Source organism: Pseudophryne corroboree, chromosome 7, assembly GCF_028390025.1.
Source record: "Pseudophryne corroboree isolate aPseCor3 chromosome 7, aPseCor3.hap2, whole genome shotgun sequence".
In the NCBI taxonomy this organism is placed as follows: domain Eukaryota; kingdom Metazoa; phylum Chordata; class Amphibia; order Anura; family Myobatrachidae; genus Pseudophryne; species Pseudophryne corroboree.
The window spans coordinates 251,147,307-251,169,492 of record NC_086450.1 but is presented as its reverse complement, the minus strand read 5'-3'; the positions used below and the strand labels follow the sequence as shown (position 1 = coordinate 251,169,492).

The following is a 22,186-nucleotide window of genomic DNA, read 5'->3' as shown; positions in this document are numbered from 1 at the left end:
TCCTCTGGCGGGAAAGGGTACGCCATCAGTAACTTTTTAGAAATCACTAGTTTCTTATCGGGGGAAGCCCACGCTTCTTCACACACTTCATTCAACTCATCTGATAGGGGAAAAAGCAGTGGTTGCTTTTTCTCCCCAAACATAATACCCTTTTTAGTGGTACCTGGGTTAATGTCAGAAATGTGCAACACATTTTTCATTGCCGTAATCATGCAACGGATGGCCCTAGTGGAATGTACATTAGTCTCGTCCTCGTCGACACTGGAGTCAGAATCTGTGTCGACATCTGTGTCTGCCATCTGCGGTAGTGGGCGTTTTTGAGCCCCTGATGGCCTTTGAGACGCCTGGGCAGGCACTGGCTGAGAAGCCGGCTGTCCCACAGCTGTTATGTCATCGAACCTTTTATGCAAGTTGTTGACACTGTCGTGTAAAACCTTCCACATATCCATCCACTCTGGTGTCGACCCCGCAGGGGGTAACATCACACTTATCGGCACCTGCTCCGCCTCCACATAAGCCTCCTCATCAAACATGTCGACACAGCCGTACCGACACACCGCACACACACAGGGAATGCTCTGACTGAGGACAGGACCCCACAAAGTCCTTTGGGGAGACAGAGAGAGAGTATGCCAGCACACACCACAGCGCTATATAATCAGGGATTTACACTAACACAAAGTGATTTTTCCCTATAGCTGCTTTACATATACAGTTTGCGCCTAAATTTAGTGCCCCCCCTCTCTTTTTTACCCTTTGAGCCTGGAAACTGCAGGGGAGAGCCTGGGGAGCTGTCTTCTAGCGGAGCTGTGAAGAGGAAATGGCGCCAGTGTGCTGAGGGAGATAGCCCCGCCCCCTTCTCGGCGGAATCCTCCCGCTCTTATATTTATATTATGGCAGGGGATTTTTGCACATATATAGTTTTTTAAACTATATTATGTGCTGTTTGCCAATGTAAGGTACTCTAATTGCAGCCCAGGGCGCAAGGCCCCCAGCACCCTGCACCCATCAGTGACCGGAGTATGTGGTGTGCATAGGGAAGTCCGGACCGGAGTCTTCAGCCGCCGATTTCCAGGATGTTCTTCTTGCTTCTGGCTCTGCAAGGGGGACGGCGGCGCGGCTCCGGGACCGGACGACCGAGGCTGGGCCTGTGTTCGATCCCTCTGGAGCTAATGGTGTCCAGTAGCCTAGAAGCCCAAGCTAGCTGCAAGCAGGTAGGTTCGCTTCTCTCCCCTAAGTCCCTCGTAGCAGTGAGTCTGTTGCCAGCAGATCTCACTGAAAATAAAAAACCTAACAAATACTTTCTTTACTAGAAGCTCAGGAGAGCCCCTAGTGTGCAACCAGCTCGAGCCGGGCACAGATTCTAACTGAGGTCTGGAGGAGTGGCATAGAGGGAGGAGCCAGTGCACACCAGATAGTACCTAATCTTTCTTTTAGAGTGCCCAGTCTCCTGCGGAGCCCGTCTATTCCCCAGGGTCCTTACGGAGTACCCAGCATCCACTAGGACGTCAGAGAAACAAAAGTTTCACTATCTCACTCTCACTCAAAAAAGTCCGTATTTCGGAATATTCCGTATTTCGGAATATTTGGATATGGGATACTCAGCCTGAGTGTATATTATATATATATATATATATATATATATATATATATATATATAAAGAAAGGTGTGTGGCGGCACTCACGCAGGCTGACTCAAATTGTTGAAGATAGGTTTCCCTTTATTGCCAAGCCCTGAGGACGGGGAGATTCCCCGAAACATGTTGGCAATAAAAGGAAACCTATCTTCAACAATTTGAGTCAGCCTGCGTGAGTGCCGCCACACACCTTTCTTTATATTGTTGGCTTATGCTAAGCCTACTAGGAGGGCACCGCAGCACAGTTCATTTCCACTATCGGAGTGCCGGAAATTCTCTTTTGTTATATATATATATATATATATATATAAACGAGATTTATGGTAAGAACTTACCGTTGTTTAATCTCTTTATGCGAGGTACACTGGGCTCCACAAGGATTAACATCGGGGTGTAGAGTAGGATCTTGATCCGAGGCACCAACAGGCTCAAAGCTTTTAACTGTTCCCAAGATGCACAGCACCACCTCCTCTATAACCCCGCCTCCATGCCAGTGAGCTCAGTTTTGTTAACCAGCCCAATGCAGTAGCAGGTACCAGAGACGACAACCGCTCGTAGCCAATCACACCACACACTCACCGCAGGAGAAGGTGTCAGCGGATATGCCAATACCAATCCAAAGAATCTAAGTGCGTCAGAGGGTGGGCGCCTTGTGGAGCCCAGTGTACCTAGCAGAAAGAGATTAAACAACGGTAAGTTCTTACCATAAATCTTATTTTCTGCTGCGGGGTAAACTGGGCTCTGAAAGGAATAACATCGGGGATGTCCTAAAGCAGTTCCTTATGGGAGAGGACGCACTGTAGCGGGCACAAGAACCCGGCGTCCAAAGGAAGCATACTGGGAAGCGGCGGCATCGAAGGCATAGAACCTTATAAACGTGTTCCCTGAGGACCACGTTTCCGCCTTGCACAATTGTTCAAGGGTCGCACCACGGTGGGCCGCCCAAGAAGGTCCAACCGACCGAGTAGAATGGGCCTTAATGGTAGCAGGAGCTGGACAACCAGCCTGTACATAAGCATGTGCAATCACCATTCTAATCCATCTGGCCAGAGTCTGCTTGGAAGCAGGCCAGCCACTTTTGTGAAAACCAAACACCACAAAAAGAGAATCGGATTTCCTAATGGAGGATGTTCTCTTCACATAGGTATGGAGAACCCGTACCACATCCAAAGACCGCTCTTTGGAAGACAACTCAGGAGAATTAAAGGCCGGAACCACAATCTCCTGGTTAAGGTGGTAGGAAGACACCACCTTGGGTAGATAACCAGGGCGAGTACAAAGCACTGCCCGGTCACAGTGAAAAATCAAATAGGGAGACTTACAGGATAAGGCACCCAAGTCCGAGACCCTTCTAGCTGACGCAATAGCCAGCTAAAACAACACCTTAAGAGAAAGCCACTTAAGGTCAGCAGAGACAAGAGGTTCAAATGGAGACTCTTGCAAGGCCTCCAGTACCACCGACAGATCCCAAGGAGCCACAGGAGGCACATAAGGAGGCTGAATCTGCAACACGCCCAGAGTAAATGTATGGACATCCAGAAAGGGCAGCAATTTTTCTCTGAAACCAAACCGACAAGGCAGAAATGTGAACCTTGAGGGAGGCCAGACGCAGGCCTAAATCCAGGCCCTGTTGTAGGAAGGCCAACAGTTTGGCCGTGCTAAACTTGAAAACGTCATGATTGTGAGACGCACACCAAGTAAAGTAAGCATTCCAGACCCTATGGTAAATCCGAGCAGAAGCCGGCTTATGGGCCTTCAACATAGTTTGAACGGCCGCCTCAGAAAAACCCTTGGCCCTCAGGACGGCAGCCTCAAGAGCCATGCCGTCTAAGCCAGACGGGCCAAGTCCTGGTAAACACAAGGGCCCTGAACGAGGAGGTCTGGACGTTGTGGAAGTAGAAGGGGACAATCTAGCGAGAGGCCCTGTAGATCGGAGAACCAGTACCATCTGGGCCACGCTGGAGCGAGCAGAAGTAGGTTTCCTCCTTCTTGCTTGAACCTCCGTATTACTCTGGGCAGGAGTGACACCGGAGGGAACACGTACGGCAGCCGAACGTTCCACGGGATTGACAGAGCATCCACGAACGCTGCTTGAGGATCCCTCGTCCTTGCTCCGAACACCGGAACCATGTGATTGTGTCCAGACGCCATCAGGTCCACATCTGGGAGGCCCCACTTGTCCACGAGAAGTTGAAAACACCTCTGGATGTAGGCTCCATTCTCTGAGAACTGAGATAGTCCGCCTCCCAGTTCTGAACGCCCAGAATGAACACTGCTGATATGGCCGGCAGATAGCATTCTGCCCACTGATGAATCCTTGATACTTCCCTCATTGCCATGCGGCTTTGAGTGCCGCCTTGATAATTTATGTACGCCACAGTGGTGGCGTTGTCCAATTGCACCTGAACAGGTCTGTTCTGTAGGAGATGCTTGGCCAGTGTCAACGCATTGAACACTGCCCACAGTTCCAGAATATTTATCGGAAGTAGAGACTCCTCCTTGGTCCACCAACCCTTAAGAGAGTGTTGTTTTAACACCGCACCCCAACCTCTCAGACTTGCAACCGCTGTCAAGAGTACCCAGTCGGATATCCAGAACGGACGGCCCCTGCTCAATTGATGGTCCTGCAGCCACCAGATCAGTGACAGGCAGACCTCCGGAGATAAGGAGATCGTGTGAGATCTTATCCGGTGAGGCAGGCCGTCCCACTTGGTCAGAATTCACTTCTGCAGAGGGCGAGAGTGGAACTGAGCATACTCCACCATGTTGAAAGCCGACACCATGAGACCTAGCACTTGCATTGCAGAATGAATCGACACTCGCGGACGAGATAGGAAGTATCGAATCCTGTCCTGAAGCTTCCGGACATTCTCTTAAGACAGGAACCGTTGGTTGTGAGTGTCCAATAACACTCCCAGGTGCACAATGCTCCGAGCAGGGACCAGGGAGGATTTCTTCTAGTTGATCAGCCACCCGTGGGCTGCCATGCACTGGACCGTCAGATTGAGATGACACAGAAGTTCTGGGGAATTTGCCAGGATCAACAAATCGTCCAAGTACGGTAGGATCCTGACCGCTTGACGGCGGAGTGTAGCCGTCATGACCGCCATTACTTTGGTGAAAACTCGGGGAGCCGTTGTCAAACCAAAGGGTAACGCCCGAAATTGGTAATGAAGGCTGCCCATCGCAAACCGCAGGTACTGTTGATGAGATACCGCAATAGGAATATGCAGGTAGGCACCCTGTATGTGCAGGGAGACCATATAGTCTCCATGGCCAGAAAAATAGAGCGCAGTTTCCATACGAAACTTGGAGGCCCGCACATGCTTGTTCAAGGACTTCAGATTGAGAATGGGCCGCGAGGATCCGTTCGGTTTTGGGACTAGAAACAGCGTTGAATAGTACCCCTTGCCTCTCTCTGAGCCAGGGGCACCTGTTCCACCACTCCTGTGACCAGGAGGGAATGTACCACCGAGTGCAACGTGTTTGCTTTTGCCGGATCCAGAAGCACATCTTTCAGGCAAAACCGCTGCGGGGGACGATTCTTGTAGGGTATGGCGTAACCTCGACCGACGACTTCCCTCGCCCAGGCATCTCAAGTGGTCTTCAACCATTCCTGGGCAAAACCTAGAAGTCGGCCTCCCACCTTGGGATCCCCCAGAGGGAGGCCCGCTCCATCATGCGGCAGGCTTGTCAGTTTTGGAAGCTGGCTGACAAGCAGCCCAGGCACGCTTTGGTCTGGGCTTGTTTCGTCTGGAAGCACGAGCATGCTTTGGGTACGCCTGACCTTTTGCTTTACCTGGAGGACGAAAGGGCCGAGGGAAAGTACTTTTAGCCTTCTGTGCGGAAGGAGCCATACTAGGTAGGCAAGCTGTTTTAGCCGTAGCCAGATCAGCCACAATCTTATTTAGGTCTTCTACAAAGTGAATGTCTCCTTTGAAAGGAAGCACCTCCAGGGTTTCTTGGAACCCAAATCCACCGACCAGGATCTCAACCAAAGGATACGTCTGGCCAAGACAGATGCAGTAGCAGCCTTGGCCGCGAGCACCCCGGCACCAGAGGCCGCCTCCTTAAGGTACAGAGAAGCCGTGGTAATATACGAGACACATGGTCGAGCAAGCTCAGGCGCGTCAGAAGACAGTTCCGCCTCGAGTTCCTGAGCCCACGCCTCAACAACTTCAGCAGCCCAAGTCACTGCAGTTGTTGGCCTTTGCACAGCCACCGTTAGGGTATAAATCGCTTTTAAACAGCCCTCCACACATCTATCAGTCGGTTTCTTCAGAGAGGTGACGTAGTTACTGGCAGAGCAGAAGAAACCAGCATACACGCCACATGCGAATCTACAGGCGGTGGGGTTTCCCAATTTTTACACACCTCCGCAGAGGAGATAGCGAGCCAACAGTCTCTTGTTCGGTGTAAACTTTGTCCCCGGCTTTTCCCAGGATTCCTGACGTATGTCAACCAGGTGTTTAGAGTAGGGTAAAACCTGTTTAACCACCTTCATACGCTTAAAACTATCTGGTTTCTTGGAGACAGTTTCAGGCTCAGAATCATCAGGCACTTGAAGAATGAGCCAAATAACCTCAATCAAATCCGGGACATCCACGGATGACTTCCCTTCCCCATCAGCATCATTGTCAGCGGGGTCAGTATATGCACCGTCTTCCTCAGAGGACGTGTCCGTTAAAGCCGTGGATTGGGAGGAGGTAGTGGCCCGTTTAGAAGACGACTTAGTCTTAGGCGGGCGAGAGTGAGACTTAGATTTAGTCATAGATCGGTTCAAATGCTGCATCTGAGTGGAAAGCTGATCCGCCCATGGCGGGTTCACAGCAGGGACCATAAACTGCTGCAGTGGCACAGGTGGTCCCACAGGGGGCGTCAATTTAGTCACAAGCGTGCTTAGCAATGTGGAGAATGTAGCCCAAGGCGGATCCTGTCATGCCCCAAGCGCTACTGACCCACTGGGGGGTAATGAACACCCTGAACCTGAACTGTCAGCTGCTAAATTATCCTCCATTGCATCAGCGGCCTCACTATCACGCAGTGTGGGAAAGGCCCCAACGTCGTTGCCACGTGTAGCAGACATAACTATGTGCACAATAATGGGCAATCCGGTACAAGGTGTAGCAGCACTATACCTAGCAAGAACTCTCAGACGGCACAGACCGGAGGGTTCAATAGATATAGAATATATGGTGACTATAGATCCCAAGCAAAAATACCCCAATAGTATATCTTGTGATACAATCCTATATTGAAAATAAAAAAACCTGGAACACTTGGCCCCCTCAGGTGTAGCAATATAGGAATAGCACGCTGAGTGAAATACCCTGCAATAAGGTAACCACGCAGCGGCTACATGCACACACACATATATAGTCACAAGTGTACCATGCAGAAATTATGTACCATAAACTGCACTGGACTAGCAATACAAAGTAATACTCAGTATGGCTATATGTGATAATTATAGATATAACAAACACAGTAAGCACTGGATGTATATCACAGGGTGTTTGTACCACACAACCCTGAATGTACGCACTCTCTCTTAACTAACACAGACCCAGTGACAGGTAGAATACTCAAGTGTCCTGTAGGAAGCACAGCACTGGCAGTCAGGCAGTTCCACAGAGGAGGATTTGCCCCAGCAATCCCAGGAACAGCAAGGCTCTATCTGTAATGGCCGCTGACCAGGAGTGAAGGAGAAGGAAGCAGCTCCAGGGCAGGAACATTGTAGAAATGGCGCCCTGGGGCTGGGGGCAGGGTCCTCAGGTCCGGCCTGCTTCCCCTGCTGGCATCCCCACCAGGTGTGCGGGCAGAACACAAAACGGGGGAATTTGGAACTAAATCCCCCTGACCTGTGCCCAAAATAATACACTGGTGGCTAGTGGAGCAGCAGCCCAGTAATCAGTGTCCACGCCAGCGCGCCTGGATCGCGGTAAAGTGCGGCACAGGAGCCCCTTACCTCCTCGTCTGTGGCCCCGCGATCTGGGAGACGGCAGCGTGTGTGTGACTCACAGTTAGGAAGAAGCCTGCGTCTCTGCTGCAGTGACCCGTCAACCTCGGAGCGGGAGTATACAGCGCAGCTGGGAAATATGGAGCTGCACGCCGAAAAGTCTCGAAGACTTTGCCAGCAGCAGCCCTTGAAGTCTTCAAACAGATTCTTCGGTCAAGTCTTTAAAATAACTCTGAAAAATGCTGCTTACGGCAGCCTACCTGTAAAGTGCCTGCATACTGCAAGGCACCAATTTACAAACTGAGCTCACTGGCATGGAGGCGGCACTGTGCATCTTGGGAACAGTCAAAAGCTTTGAGCCTGTTGGTGCCTCGGATCAAGATCCTACTCTACATCCCGATGTTAATCCTTGTGGAGCCCAGTGTACCCTGCAGCAGAAATATATATACACATACACACATAGATATATCTATCTATCACAATACCCAAACTGCGGTAACAAAGACCAATTGAATCCTATATTATAAAACCACCTAGGATAATTTAGTCCATGGAGGAGTCGGCAGCTAGCCCCAGACGGGTCCTCTTGCCAGTGAAGAACTAACAAGTAGAAATTGGAAAACAATGGTAGTAAAGGGAGCGCTCAATATCCACAATTGATAGTTCTCATATAGTACTTTTATGAGCCTCTTTCAGGAAAGAGATTTGAAGGAACTGTGGGCCTAATTCAGACCTGATCGTAGCAGCAAATTTGTTAGCAGATGGACAAAACCATGTGAACTGCAGGGGGGGGGGGGGTTCGTATATATCGTGCAGAGAGTTAGATTTGGGTGGGGTGGGAATTAGGCCCTTTAGTTCCAACAGCATGACTGATGGTTCTGGATAGACCTAGAGTTGCCACCTCATCCCTTTAATTCTGGACACATTAATTCTGGACACATCAATCATGTTGCTGACACACTCCAGCAACATGAGGTCTAACATTGTCTTGCATTAGGAGGAACCCAGGGCCAACCGCACCAGCATATGGTCTCACAAGGGGTCTGAGAATCTCATCTCGGTACCTAATGGCAGTCAGGCTACCTCTGGCGAGCACATGGAGGGCTGTGCGGCCCCCCAAAGAAATGCCACCCCACACCATTACTGACCCACTGCCAAACCGGTCATGCTGGAGGATGTTGCAGGCAGCAGAACGTTCTCCTTGGCATCTCCAGACTCTGTTACGTCTGTCACATGTGCTCAGTGAGAACCTGCTTTCATCTGTGAAGAGAACAGGGCGCCAGTGGCGAATTTGCCAATTTTGGTGTTTTCTGGCAAATGCCAAACGTCCTGCACGGTGTTGCCCCCACCTGTGGACGTCGGGCCCTCATACCACCCTCATGTAGTCTGTTTCTGATCGTTTGAGTAGACACATGCACATTTGTGGCTTGCTGGAGGTCATTATGCAGGGCTCTGGCAGTGCTCCTCCTGTTCCTCCTTGCACAAAGGCGGAGGTAGCGGTCCAGCTACTGGGTTGTTGCCCTCCTACGGCCTCCCCACGTCTCCTGATGTACTGGCCTGTCTCCTGGTAGCGCCTCCATGCTCTGGACACTACGCTGACAGACACAGCAAACCTTCTTGCCACAGCTCGCATTGATGTGCCATCCTGGATGAGCTGCACTACCTGAGCCACTTGTGTGGGTTGTAGGGAGGTCATACAGGCACGCGGAGGCCACACACACTACTGAGCCTCATTTTGACTTGTTTTAAGGACATTACATCAAAGTTGGATCAGCCTGTAGTGTGTTTTTCCACTTTAATTTTGAGTGTGACTCCACATCCAGACCTCCATGGGTTAATAATTTGATTTCCATTGATAATTTTTGTGTGATTTTGTTGTCAGCACATTCAACTATGTAAAGAACAAAGTATTTAATAAGAATATTTCATTCATTCAGATCTAGGATGTGTTGTTTAAGTGTTCCCTTTATTTTTTTGAGCAGCGTATATTAGTGGGCCCCCTCCCCTCCAGTATACTGTATATATTAGTGGGCCCCCTCCCCTCCAGTATATATATTAGTGTGCCCCCTCCCCTCCAGAATACTGAATATATTAATGTGCCCCCTCCCCTCCAGTATATATATTAGTGTACCTGCACCCCTCCTAACCAGTATATATATTAGTGTGCCCCCTCCCCTCCAGTATATATATTAGTGTGCCCCCTCCCCTCCAGTATATATATTAGTGTGCCCCCTCCCCTCCAGTATATATATTAGTGTGCGCCCCCTCCCCTCCAGTATATATATTAGTGTGCCCCCTCCCCTCCAGTATATATATTAGTGTGCCCCCTCCCCTCCAGTATATATATTAGTGTGCCCCCTCCCCTCCAGTATATATATTAGTGTGCCCCCTCCCCTCCAGTATATATATTAGTGTGCCCCCTCCCCTCCAGTATATATATTAGTGTGCGCCCCCTCACCTCCAGTATATATATTAGTGTACCTTCTGCCCTCCTAACCAGTATATATATTAGTATGCCCCCTATCCTCCAGTATATATATTAGTGTGCCCCAGCCCCTCCAGTATACTGTATATATTAGTGCGCTCCCTCCCCTCCAGTATATATATATTAGTGTACCTCCCCCCTACCTAACCAGAATATATATTACTGTGCTCCCTCTCCTCCAGCATATATATTAGTGTGCCCCCTCCCCTCGGTATACTGTATATATTAGGATGCCTCCTCCCCTCCAGTATATATATTAGTGTACCTTCTCCCCTCCTAACCAGTATATATATATATATATATACACTAGTATGCCCCCTCCCCTCCAGTATATATATTAGTGTGCCCCCTCCCCACCAGTATACTGTGTATATTAGTGTGCCCCCTCCCATCCAGGATGTGTTATTTAAGTGTTCCCTTTATTTTTTTGAGCAGTGTATGAACCTTGAGGGAGGCCAGACGAAGGCCTAAGTCCAGGCCCTGTTGCAAAAAAGCCAAAAGTTTGGCAGTACTGAACTTGTATGCATCATAATTCTTAGCCGCATACCAGGTGAAGTAAGAACTCCAGACCCTATAATAAATCCGAGCCGAAGCCGGATTACGGGCTTTCAACATAGTTTAAACGACTGCCTCAGAAAATCCTTTGGCCCTCAGGAGTGAAGCTTCAAGAGCCACGTCCCGTCAAAGCCAGTTGGGCCAGATCCTGGTAGACACAAGGGCTCTGAACGAGGTGGTCTTGGTGTTACGGAAGTAGAATAGGACGCTCCATTGAGAGACCCTGCAGGTCTGGGTCACGCTGGAGCGATTAGTAGTAATATTCCTCCTTCTTGCTTGAACTTCCTCATTACCTGGGCAGGAGTGACACCGGAGGGAACACGTACGGCAGCCGAAAGTTCCATGGAATTACCAGTGTATCCACGAACGCTGCTTGAAAATCCCTTGTCCTTGCCCTGAAGACCGGAACCTTGTGATTGTGTCGAGATGCCATCATGTCTACATCTGGTAGGCCCCACTCGTCTACTAGGAGTTGAAAGACTTCCGGATGAAAACTCCACTCTCCGGCGTGTACGTCCTGACGACTGAGGAAGTCCGCTTCCCAGTTGAGGACCCCCGGAATGAACACTGCCAATATGGCTGGCAGATGGCATTCCACCCATTGAAGAATCTTTGACACTTCCAACATCGCCATGCGGCTTCGAGTGCCGCCTTGATGATTTATGTACGCCACCGTGGTGGCGTTGTCTGACTGTAGTTGAACAGGCCTGTTCTGCACCAAAGGCAGGGCACGCTTCAGAGCATTGAACACTGCCCGCAACTCCAGAATATTTGTCGGGGGAAGATTCCTCCCTAGTACACGACTCTGGAGAGAGTGTTGCTCCAACACCGTACCCCAACCCCGCAGACTGGCATCCGTCGTTAGGAGGACCCAGTTGGAGGTCCAGAAGGGACGACCTCTGCTCAATCGTTGGTACTGTAGCCACCAGCTCAGTGACAGACGAACCTCCGGAGTCAAGGAGATCATGTGATATCTGATCTGGTGAGGCAGGCTGTCCCACCTGGAAAGGATTAACCTCTGCAAAGGATGGGAATGAAATTTAGCGTACTCTACCATGTCGAAAGTCAACACCATGAGGCCTATTACTTGCATCGCCGAGTGTATCAAAACTCTTGGGCGAGAGAGGACGCATCTTATCCTGTCCCGGAGTTTCAGGACCTTCTCTGGAGACAAAAACAAATGTTGTATGTGTGTGTCCAGGAATGCCCCTAAATGCACCATGTTCTGAGCAGGTACCAGCAAGGATTTCTTCCAACTGATGAGCCATCCGTGGGCTTGTAGGCATTGGACCGTCAGTTCTAGATGACGGATGAGAACCTCTGAGTAATTTGCCAGAATCAGCAAGTCGTCCAGATACGGCAGGATCCTGATACCTTGACGACGGAGAACGGCCGTCATGACTGCCATGACCTTGGTGAAGATCTGAAGAGCTGTGGTCAGTGTAAAAGGCAAGGCTTGGAATTGAAAATGTAGGTTGCAAATAGCAAACCGCAGATACCGCTGATGCGACATGGCAATAGGTAAGTGTAGGTAAGCATCCTGTTTAGGGATACCATATAGTCCTTAGGCTCCAAAGCCAGAACAATAGAGCGAAGAGTTTCCATACGGAATTTGGACACCTTCACAAATGTGTTCAAAGACTTGAGGTTGAGAATAGGCCGGGAGGATCCATTCGGCTTCGGAACTAGGAACATCGTTAAATAGTACCCTCTGCCTTTCTGGGACAGAGGCACCGACACTATCATGTGTTCAGGAGGGATTGTACCACCAAATGAAGAGTTTTTGCTTTTAACAGATCCAAAGGGATAACTGTCGAACAAAAGTGGTGAGGGGGACGTGTCTTGAAAGCGATGGTTGTCCGTGAATAATGACTTCCCGCACCCAGGCGTCCGAAGTGGTCTTTAACCACACCTGGGCGAACCGCAGAAGTCGGCCTCCCACCCTGGGGTCCCCCAGGGGGAGGCCCGCCCCGTCATGCAGCAGGCTTGTCTGGTTTGGAAGCGGACGGGCAGCCCAAGAATGTTTAGGTTTGGGCTTAGTGGATTTGGAAGTGGGAGCCTGTTTCGGGTACGCCTGACCCTTTGCTTTACTTGGAGCTCGAAAGAAACGAAAGGTGGTATTCTTAGCCTTCGGAGCCGAAGGATTAGTACTTGGCAGACATGCAGTCTCAGCAACAATCTTGTTCAGATCTTCTCCAAATAGTATGTCTCCCTTAAAAGGGATTACTTACAAGGTCTTTTTAGAGTGCAGGTCCACCGACCAGGACCGCAACCACAGAATTCCGTAGCCAGAATGGACGTAGTAGACGCGTTGGCCGCCAGAAAACTGGCATCAGAGGCTGCCTCCTGAATATAATGAGAGGCTGTGGTAATATATGAGAGACACTGTCTGGCATTATCAGAAAAATTCAGAGGTAGCTCTGCCTCAATTGCTTGAACCCAGACTTCAATACCCTTTGCAGCCCAAGAAGCTGCTGTAGTGGGTCTATGTACGGCACCTGCAAGGATGTAAATAGACTTCAAGCAACCCTCCACACGCTTATCCGTCGGTTCCTTCAGAGAGGTGACGGTAGTGACAGGCAGAGCAGAAGACACCACAAGACTAGCTACATGCGAGTCCACCGGTGGTGGTGTTTCCCAATTTTTACTCAACTCTGCAGAGAGGGGATAACGAGCTAGCATCTTTTTAGACAGGGAGAATTTCTTTCCTGGAGACTCCCAGGATTCCTGACGAATGTCAACTAAATGGTCAGAATGTGGCAAGACTAATTTAGTAACCTTCTGACGTTTAAACTTAACAGGTTTCTTAGATGTATCTGGAGGTTCAGTTTCGTCATCAATCTGAAGAATCAGCTTGATAGCCTCCAGTAGGTCAGGAACATCAACCTGTGTTTTAGATTCCCCATCAGAAGCATCTGCATCAGTGTCTGATGGATCAGTATGTACCCCATCTTCATCGGATTAAGTATCCGAAACATGAGTGAATTGTGAGGAAGAAATGGCCCGCTTAGATGGCCCTTTGGTCCTAGGCGGGCGAGGGTTAGGCTTCTGTTTAACCAAAGACTGATTTAATTGCTGCAACTGAATTGACAGAGCATCCGCCTATGGCGGATATATGACAGGGACAATATGTGATTGTAATAGCACAGGAGGTCCCACAGGGGGCGTAAGTCTCATTACTAGTGTAGTCAGTAAATTAGAAAAGGCAGCCCAAGGTGGGTTTTGGTGTGCCACAGGTGCTGCAGGGTGACCAAGGGGTACAGAACCCCCAGCTGGAATATTTTCCTCAGATAAATACGCGGCATCAGCACTGCATGACGCAGGATCAGCCACGGATCTCCCGCCCTGTGTAGCAGACATTATTTGAAAACTTAGCCTTAGGGCGTAACAATACAATATAGCCAGACACAGTACCTGACGAAAAACCCTTGTGGAGTGTGACTGCAAATGCAGAGCACAAACAGAGGATTTAAGTGGTATATGGTGACTGAAATACACAGAGAAAAATACAAAATTGTATATCCTGTTGAACTATATATGGGACCCTGATGCACTTAGCCCCCTTCAGGGTACAGAATATAGGGATAGCAATATGTGTGAGATACACGGAATAGGAACTACACAGCAGCTATAGGCACACAGTCACATGTACAATGCAGAAATTATTACACAAAACAATAAAACTGCATAAAACTATGTATGTATACAGATATGACAATGCACAGTAAACACTGGATGTTTATCACAGAATACTTGTACTAAATATTCCTGTAGTTATGCACTTGTTCTTAACTAACACTGTCTAAACGACATGTAGAATACTTAAGTGTCCTGTAAATGCACAGCGCTGATGAGGCAGACGGCTTTACAGAGGACCGTGCCCAGCAGTCCCAGGATCAACACAGCTCTGTGTAATGGCGCCCAAACGCTGACAGGGAGTGAGGGAGAAAGAGAGATGCAGCTCCAGGGCGGGGAACATCTACTGCAGATGGCGGCTTGGGGAGGGGCTACAGGTCAGCGCCTTAACCCCTCTGCTGGACTTCCCCACCGGGTACTATGGAGACTATGATACAGATTTTATTAATTCCGACCTGTGCTCCCTGCCCTGGTGGATATAGTGGGGTCCCTGCACGGCCACAGTGTCCATGCTAGCGGCGCGGTCCATCTCCGGAGACTGCTTCCCGGATCGCGATTTCAGCGGGTCCCGTCTGGTGAACCCTCTAACCTCCTCCCTATCTTGCGGCCATGTGATCCCGGAGAGCAGCGGCGGTGTGTGTGCCTGAGAAGACCGGAGCGCCTCCGCTGTAAGTACCCAGCAACCAGGGCACAGGAGTTTACAGCGCCGCTGGAGGAGGTGAGGGAGCCGCAGCACAATATGTTAGTATGACATATAGCATCAAGTGCCTATGCTGCGGCTCTTGAAGTCTTCTTTCTACTCAGAAGAGCTCTTTTTAGGGCTGCCCAGCGCAGTCCTCCCTGTTAGCTGCCTGCACTGAAAACAACAACTTACAAACTGAGCTCCAGTGCCTGGAGGCGGGGATATAGATGAGGCGGTGCATTGCATCCTGGGAACAGTCAAAGCTTTAGCCTGTTTGTGCCTCAGATCAAGATCCAACTCTATACCCCGATGTTATTCCCTGTGGAATACCAGTGTACCCCGCTGCAGAAATTAATATATATACATATATATATATATACACACACATACACATATCTATATATATATATATATATATATATATATATATTTATTTTAGTTATTTGTTGGTCCAACTTTTGCTCTCAGTTAGTACTGTAGGATTCATGTGTAGACGAATTAAGGCTGTATTGTCAGTGTGGATCGTAGGAAATATTAGCCCAAATGCAAGTTGCATCTCCAAAGTTGCCTCCACTAGCCTGAACTAGCCTGAACTGTCATGACGATGCAAGAAGGAGCCATATTTTCATGCAATTATCTCCATATCCATATCCTCACCCTACATACATAGCATAAGTGAAAACGTGAGTAGTCAGACCACATGACTTGTTTCCCATCATTTACTGCCCTATTTCTATGTTCCTGAGCAAACTGGAGACGTTTCATCCTGTTTGCAGCAGAGAGCATTCTGGAGGAATTTTCATGTTTGCAGCAGATAGCCTTATGCTTCTGTAGCTCATACAATGAATTGGTTAATGTTGCCTTTCTGACAACTCTCCATTCCACTTCAGTATCTAGTAGTCGATTATTATTATAGGCCTTGTGTTCAGACCCAGTTATTTGTATGCTGGCCCACTTTTCGTTTACACTTTAACATCAATTTCCAAAAATGGCAATTTGTGTGTGTTTTAACTGCAGAGACAAAACTAAAGGGGCGATCACCGTAGTCACCTAGGGCCTAGGGGGCAGAACACTGCTGCTCCACTGGCACTCGTGTTTGGGTCGCAGGATACCTGGAATGGCATCTTGCAGGAGATTGAGCCGCTGTTTGGACCACTTCCTCACTGTGACACCATAACATTGCATGTCCTGGTGCAGATCGCCACACTGCTACGGCACTGTTTAACTGAACAGTTATGTTATACGAACTGAAATAGAGCCATTTTTCAGCAAAACAGACATGGGGTAGGCAACACTGAGTACCAGACAATAACAATACAAGGATACTAGGCACAAAACAAATTCTGTGGCGTCACAACCTGTGGGAGCTCCAGTGGTGGGGCTGCAGCGGAGTTCAAAATTCAAATAGAGGAGCCACACCAACTACCACCCCAAACACTGCTGTCCTGCAGTCACCGATAGTTGGCATGGCTCCCATATTTGAAATTTTGACTACGCTACAGCCCCACCTCTGGAGCCGCCACTGGTCACCACCATTACAAAATATATAAACATACTAAAAAAATAAAAATGTTAATGGCTTTCCTGTCCTTTCTATTTTGAAGCTAGATTGCTCATGTTAAGTTGCAGTCTGGAGACAAAAACAAGCTTCAGCTATTTGTACGGTGAACAGTACTAACTGGGTATGCCATCCATGTTTGGATTCTCTGGTTTTGAGGTGATGTAGAGCATCATAAATGTGTCCACTGTGTAGAAAGGAGCTGGTCAGGGGGGGAATAGCATTACATGCTGTAAGAGAGGGAAGGATTCCTGCAGGTGCCACTGAAAACAACCTTCATAATTTTACCTTAAATTGTGAAGATTTAAATTTTCTATATATGGTCTTCACTCACTTGGTGATGAATTAAAGCTAATAAAGTTGTTTTTAAACAAGTTGCATGTGTTCCTCATGTAACCCTTTAACAAGTGAAGGCAAAATGAAAGAGCAACCTAAGCAAAAGTGGCTCACCTCCTTTGGTGTTTTATGAGCTGCACAAAGAAATATCCATTGTTCAGTTGCAGTCATCTGAGTGCAAGTATCAGGGTGACATTCAGTCTGCAATAAAATAAGAATTTACTCACCGGTAATTCTATTTCTCGTAGTCCGTAGTGGATGCTGGGACTCCGTAAGGACCATGGGAATAGCGGCTCTGCAGGAGACTGGGCACAACTATAAAGAAAGCTTTAGACTACTGGTGTGCACTGGCTCCTCCCACTATGACCCTCCTCCAGACTTCAGTTAGGATACTGTGCCCGGAAGAGCTGACACAATAAGGAAGGATTTTGAATCCCGGGTAAGACTCATACCAGCCACACCAATCACACCGTATAACTCGTGATACTATACCCAGTTAACAGTATGATAACTGAGCCTCTCAACAGATGGCTCAACAATAACCCTTTAGTTAAACAATAACTATATACAAGTATTGCAGACAATCCGCACTTTGGATGGGCGCCCAGCATCCACTACGGACTACGAGAAATAGAATTACCGGTGAGTAAATTCTTATTTTCTCTAACGTCCTAAGTGGATGCTGGGACTCCGTAAGGACCATGGGGATTATACCAAAGCTCCCAAACGGGCGGGAGAGTGCGGATGACTCTGCAGCACCGAATGGGCAAACTCTAGGTCCTCCTCAGCCAGGGTGTCAAACTTGTAGAATTTAGCAAACGTGTTTGACCCCGACCAAGTAGCTGCTCGGCAAAGTTGTAGAGCCGAGACCCCTCCTCGTGGAATGGGCTTTCACTGATTTAGGATGCGGCAGTCCAGCCGCAGAATGTGCAAGCTGAATCGTACTACAGATCCAGCGAGCAATAGTCTGCTTTGAAGCAGGTGCACCCAACTTGTTGGGCGCGTACAGGATAAATAGCGAGTCAGTCTTCCTGACTCCAGCTGTCCTGGAAACATAAATTTTCAGGGCCCTGACTACGTCCAATAACTTAGAAGCCTCCAAGTCTTTAGTAGCCGCAGGCATCATGATAGGTTGGTTCAGATGAAAAGCCGATACCACCTTAGGGAGAAATTGGGGACGAGTCCTCAATTCTGCCCTATCCATATGGAAAATCAGATAAGGGATTTTACACGACAAAGCCGCCAATTCTGATACACGCCTGGCCGAAGCCAAGGCCAACAACATGACCACTTTCCACGTGAGATATTTCAATTCCACGGTCTTAAGTGGCTCAAACCAATGTGACTTTAGGAAATCCAACACCACGTTGAGATCCCAAGGTTCCACTGGAGGCACAAAAGGGGGCTGAATATGCAGCACTCCCTTAACAAAGTTTGAACTTCAGGTAGTGAAGCCAGTTCTCTCTGGAAGAAAATCGATAGAGCCGAAATCTGGACCTTAATGGAACCCAATTTTAGGCCCATAGTCACCCCTGACTGTAGAAAGTGCAGGAAACGGCCCAGCTGAAATTCTTCCGTTGGGGCCTTCCTGGCCTCGCACCACGCAACATATTTTCGCCATATGCGGTGATAATGGTTTGCGGTTACTTCTTTCCTAGCTTTAATCAGCGTAGGAATGACTTCCTCCGGAATGCCCTTTTCCTTCAGGATCCGGTGTTCAACCGCCATGCCGTCAAACGCAGCCGCGGTAAGTCTTGGAACAGACAGGGCCCCTGCTGCAGCAGGTCCTGTCTGAGCGGCAGAGGCCATGGGTCCTCTGAGATCATTTCTTGAAGTTCCGGGTACCAAGCTCTTCTTGGCCAATCCGGAACAATGAGTTTAGTTCTTACTCCTCTTCACCTTATTATCCTCAGTACCTTTGGTATGAGAGGAAGAGGAGGGAACACATAAGCCGACCGGTACACCCACGGTGTCACTAGAGCGTCCACAGCTATCGCCTGCGGGTCTCTTGACCAGGCGCAATACTTTTCTAGCTTTTTGTTGAGGCGGGACGCCATCATGTCCACTTGTGGCCTTTCCCAACGGTTTACAATCATTTGGAAGACTTCTGGAAGAAGTCCCCACTCTCCCGGGTGGAGGTAGTGCCTGCTGAGGAAGTCTGCTTCCCAGTTGTCCACTCCCGGAATGAACACTGCTGACAGTGCTAACACGTGATTTTCCGCCCATCGGAGAATCCTTGTGGCTTCTGCCATCGCCGTCCTGCTTCTCGTGCCGCCCTGTCGGTTTACATGGGCGACCGCCGTGATGTTGTCTGACTGGATCAGAACCGGCTGGTTTTGAAGCAGGGGTTTTGCCTGACTTAGGGCATTGTAAATGGCCCTTAGTTCCAGAATATTTATGTGCAGGGAAGTCTCCTGACTTGACCATAGTCCTTGGAAGTTTCTTCCCTGTGTGACTGCCCCCCAGCCTCGAAGGCTGGCATCCGTGGTCACCAGGACCCAGTCCTGTATGCTGAATCTGCGGCCCTCTTGAAGATGAGCACGCTGCAGCCAACACAGCAGAGACACCCTTGTCCTTGGAGACAGGGTTATCAGCCGATGCATCTGAAGATGCGATCCGGACCACTTGTCCAACAGGTCCCACTGAAAGGTCCTTGCATGGAACCTGCCGAATGGAATTGCTTCGTAGGAAGCTACCATCTTTACAGGATCCGCGTGCAGTGATGCACCGACACCTGTTTTGGTTTTAGGAGGCCTCTGACTAGAGATGACAGCTCCTTGGCCTTCTCCTCCAGGAGAAACACTTTTTTCTGTCATGTGTCCAGAACCATCCCCAGGAACAGCTGTGACTTCGGAATATTTAGAATTCAGCCGTGTTGTTGTAGCACCTCCCGAGATAGTGCTACCCCGACCAACAACTGCTCCCTGGACCTCGCCTTTATCAGGAGATCGTCCAAGTACGGGATAATTAAAACTCCCTTCTTTCGAAGGAGTATCATCATTTCGGCAATTACCTTGGTAAAGACCCTCGGAGCCGTGGATAGACCGAACGGCAACGTCTGGAATTGGTAATGACAATCCTGTACCACAAATCTGAGGTACTCCTGGTGAGGATGGTAAATGGGGACATGCAGGTAAGCATCCTTGATGTCCAGTGATACCATGTAATCCCCCTCGTCCAGGCTTGCAATAACCGCCCTGAGCGATTCCATCTTGAACTTGAATTTTTTAATATATGTGTTCAAGGATTTCAAATTTAAAATGGGTCTCACCGAACCGTCCGGTTTCGGTACCACAAACATTGTGGAATAGTAACCCCGTCCTTGTTGAAGTAGGGGCACCTTTACTATCACCTGTTGTGAATACAGCTTGTGAATTGCCTGTAACACTGCCTCCCTGCCTGAGGGAGTGGTTGGCAAGGCAGATTTGAGGAAACGGCGGGGGGGAGACGTCTCGAATTCCAGCTTGTACCCCTGAGATACTACTTGAAAGATCCAGGGATCCACCCGTGAACGAGCCCACTGATTGCTGAAATATTTGAGACGGGCCCCCACCGTACCTGGCTCCGCCTGTGGAGCCCCAGCGTCATGCTGTGGACTTAGAGGAAGTGGGGGAGGACTTTTGCTCCTGGGAACTGGCTGTATGCTGCAGCTTTTTCCCCCCTACCTTTGCCTCTGGGCAGAAAGGACGCGCCCTTAACCCGCTTGCCCCTATTGGGCCGAAAGGACTGTACCTGATAATACGGTGCTTTCTTTGGCTGTGAGGGAACATGGGGTAAAAATGTAGACATCCCAGCTGTTGCTGTGGAAACGAGGTCCGAGAGACCATCCCCGAACAACTCCTCACCCTTATAAGGCAGAACTTCCATGTGTCTTTTGGAATCTGCATCTCCTGTCCACTGCCGAGTCCATAACCCTCTTCTGGCAGAAATGGACATTGCACTAATTTTAGATGCCAGCCGGCAAATATCCCTCTGTGCATCCCTCATGTAAAAAAAAGTGCGTCTTTAACATGCTCTACGGTTAGCAATATAGTGTCCCTGTCTAGGGTATCAATATTTTCTGACAGGGAATCTGACCACGCAGCTGCAGCACTGCACATCCATGCTGAAGCAATAGCTGGTCTCAGTAGAACACCTGTGTGTGTATATATAGACTTCAGGATATCCTCCTGCTTTCTATCAGCAGTTTCCTTCAGGGCGGCCATATCCGGAGACGGTAGTGCCACCTTCTTTGACAAGCGTGTGAGCGCTTTATCCACCCTAGGGGATGTTTCCCAACGTGACCTATCCTCTGGCGGGAAAGGGTACGCCATTAGTAACCTCTTAGAAATTACCAGTTTCTTATCAGGGGAAGCCCACGCTTCTTCACACACTTCATTTAACTCCTCAGATGGAGGAAAAGCTACTGGTAGTTTTTTCTCTCCAAACATAATACCCTTTTTTGTGGTACCGGGGGTAACATCAGAAATGTGCAACACATTTTTCATTGCCTCAATCATGTAACGTGTGGCCCTACTGGAAGTTACATTAGTCTCATCGTCGTCGACACTGGAGTCAGTATCCGTGTCGACATCTGTGTCTGCCATCTGAGGTAGCGGGCGTTTTAGAGCCCCTGATGGCTTTTGAGACGCCTGGGCAGGCACAGGCTGAGAAGCCGGCTGTCCCACATTTGGTATGTCGTCAAACCTTTTATGCAAGGAGTCGACACTGTCGCGTAATTCCTTCCACAGCACCATCCACTCAGGTGTCGACCCCGCAGGGGGTGACATCACATTTATAGGCATCTGCTCCGCCTCCACATAAGCCTCCTCATCAAACATGTCGACACAGCCGTACCAACACACCACACACACACACACAGGGAATGCTCTTTGGGGAGACAGAGACAAAGCCCTTTGGGGAGACAGAGAGAGAGTATGCCAGCACACACCAGAGCGCTATATAACACAGGGATCCCACTATAAATGAGTGTTTTCCCTTATAGCTGCTTTTTATATATATATGTACTGCGCCTAAATTTAGTGCCCCCCCTCTCTTTTTTTACCATTCTGTGGCTTGTAGACTGCAGGGGAGAGCCAGGGAGCTTCCTTCCAGCGGAGCTGTGAGGGAAAAATGGTGCCAGTGTGCTGAGGGAGATGGCCCCGCCCCTTTTCCGGCGGACTTCTCCCGCTTTTTCTGGAATTCTGGCAGGGGTATTTTTACACCTATATAGCCTCTAGGACTATATATGGTGTATATTTGCCAGCCAAGGTGTCTTATATTGCCCTCAGGGCGCCCCCCCCCAGCGCCCTGCACCCATCAGTGACCGGAGTGTGAGGTGTGCATGAGGAGCAATGGC

General features: G+C 49.1%; 1 protein-coding gene across 3 annotated transcripts in view; it reads right to left on the bottom strand.

Annotated features, from left to right (window-relative positions):
* MOB4 (MOB family member 4, phocein) overlaps positions 1-22,186 on the bottom strand; it is a 307,243-nt gene that overhangs the window by 197,442 nt on the left and 87,615 nt on the right. For all 3 annotated transcript variants that reach the window (XM_063934094.1, XM_063934095.1, XM_063934096.1), the window contains exon 5: positions 16,963-17,049. In XM_063934094.1, coding sequence (XP_063790164.1) covers positions 16,963-17,049 — 87 coding nt within the window. The remainder of the gene's footprint in view (positions 1-16,962; positions 17,050-22,186) is intronic.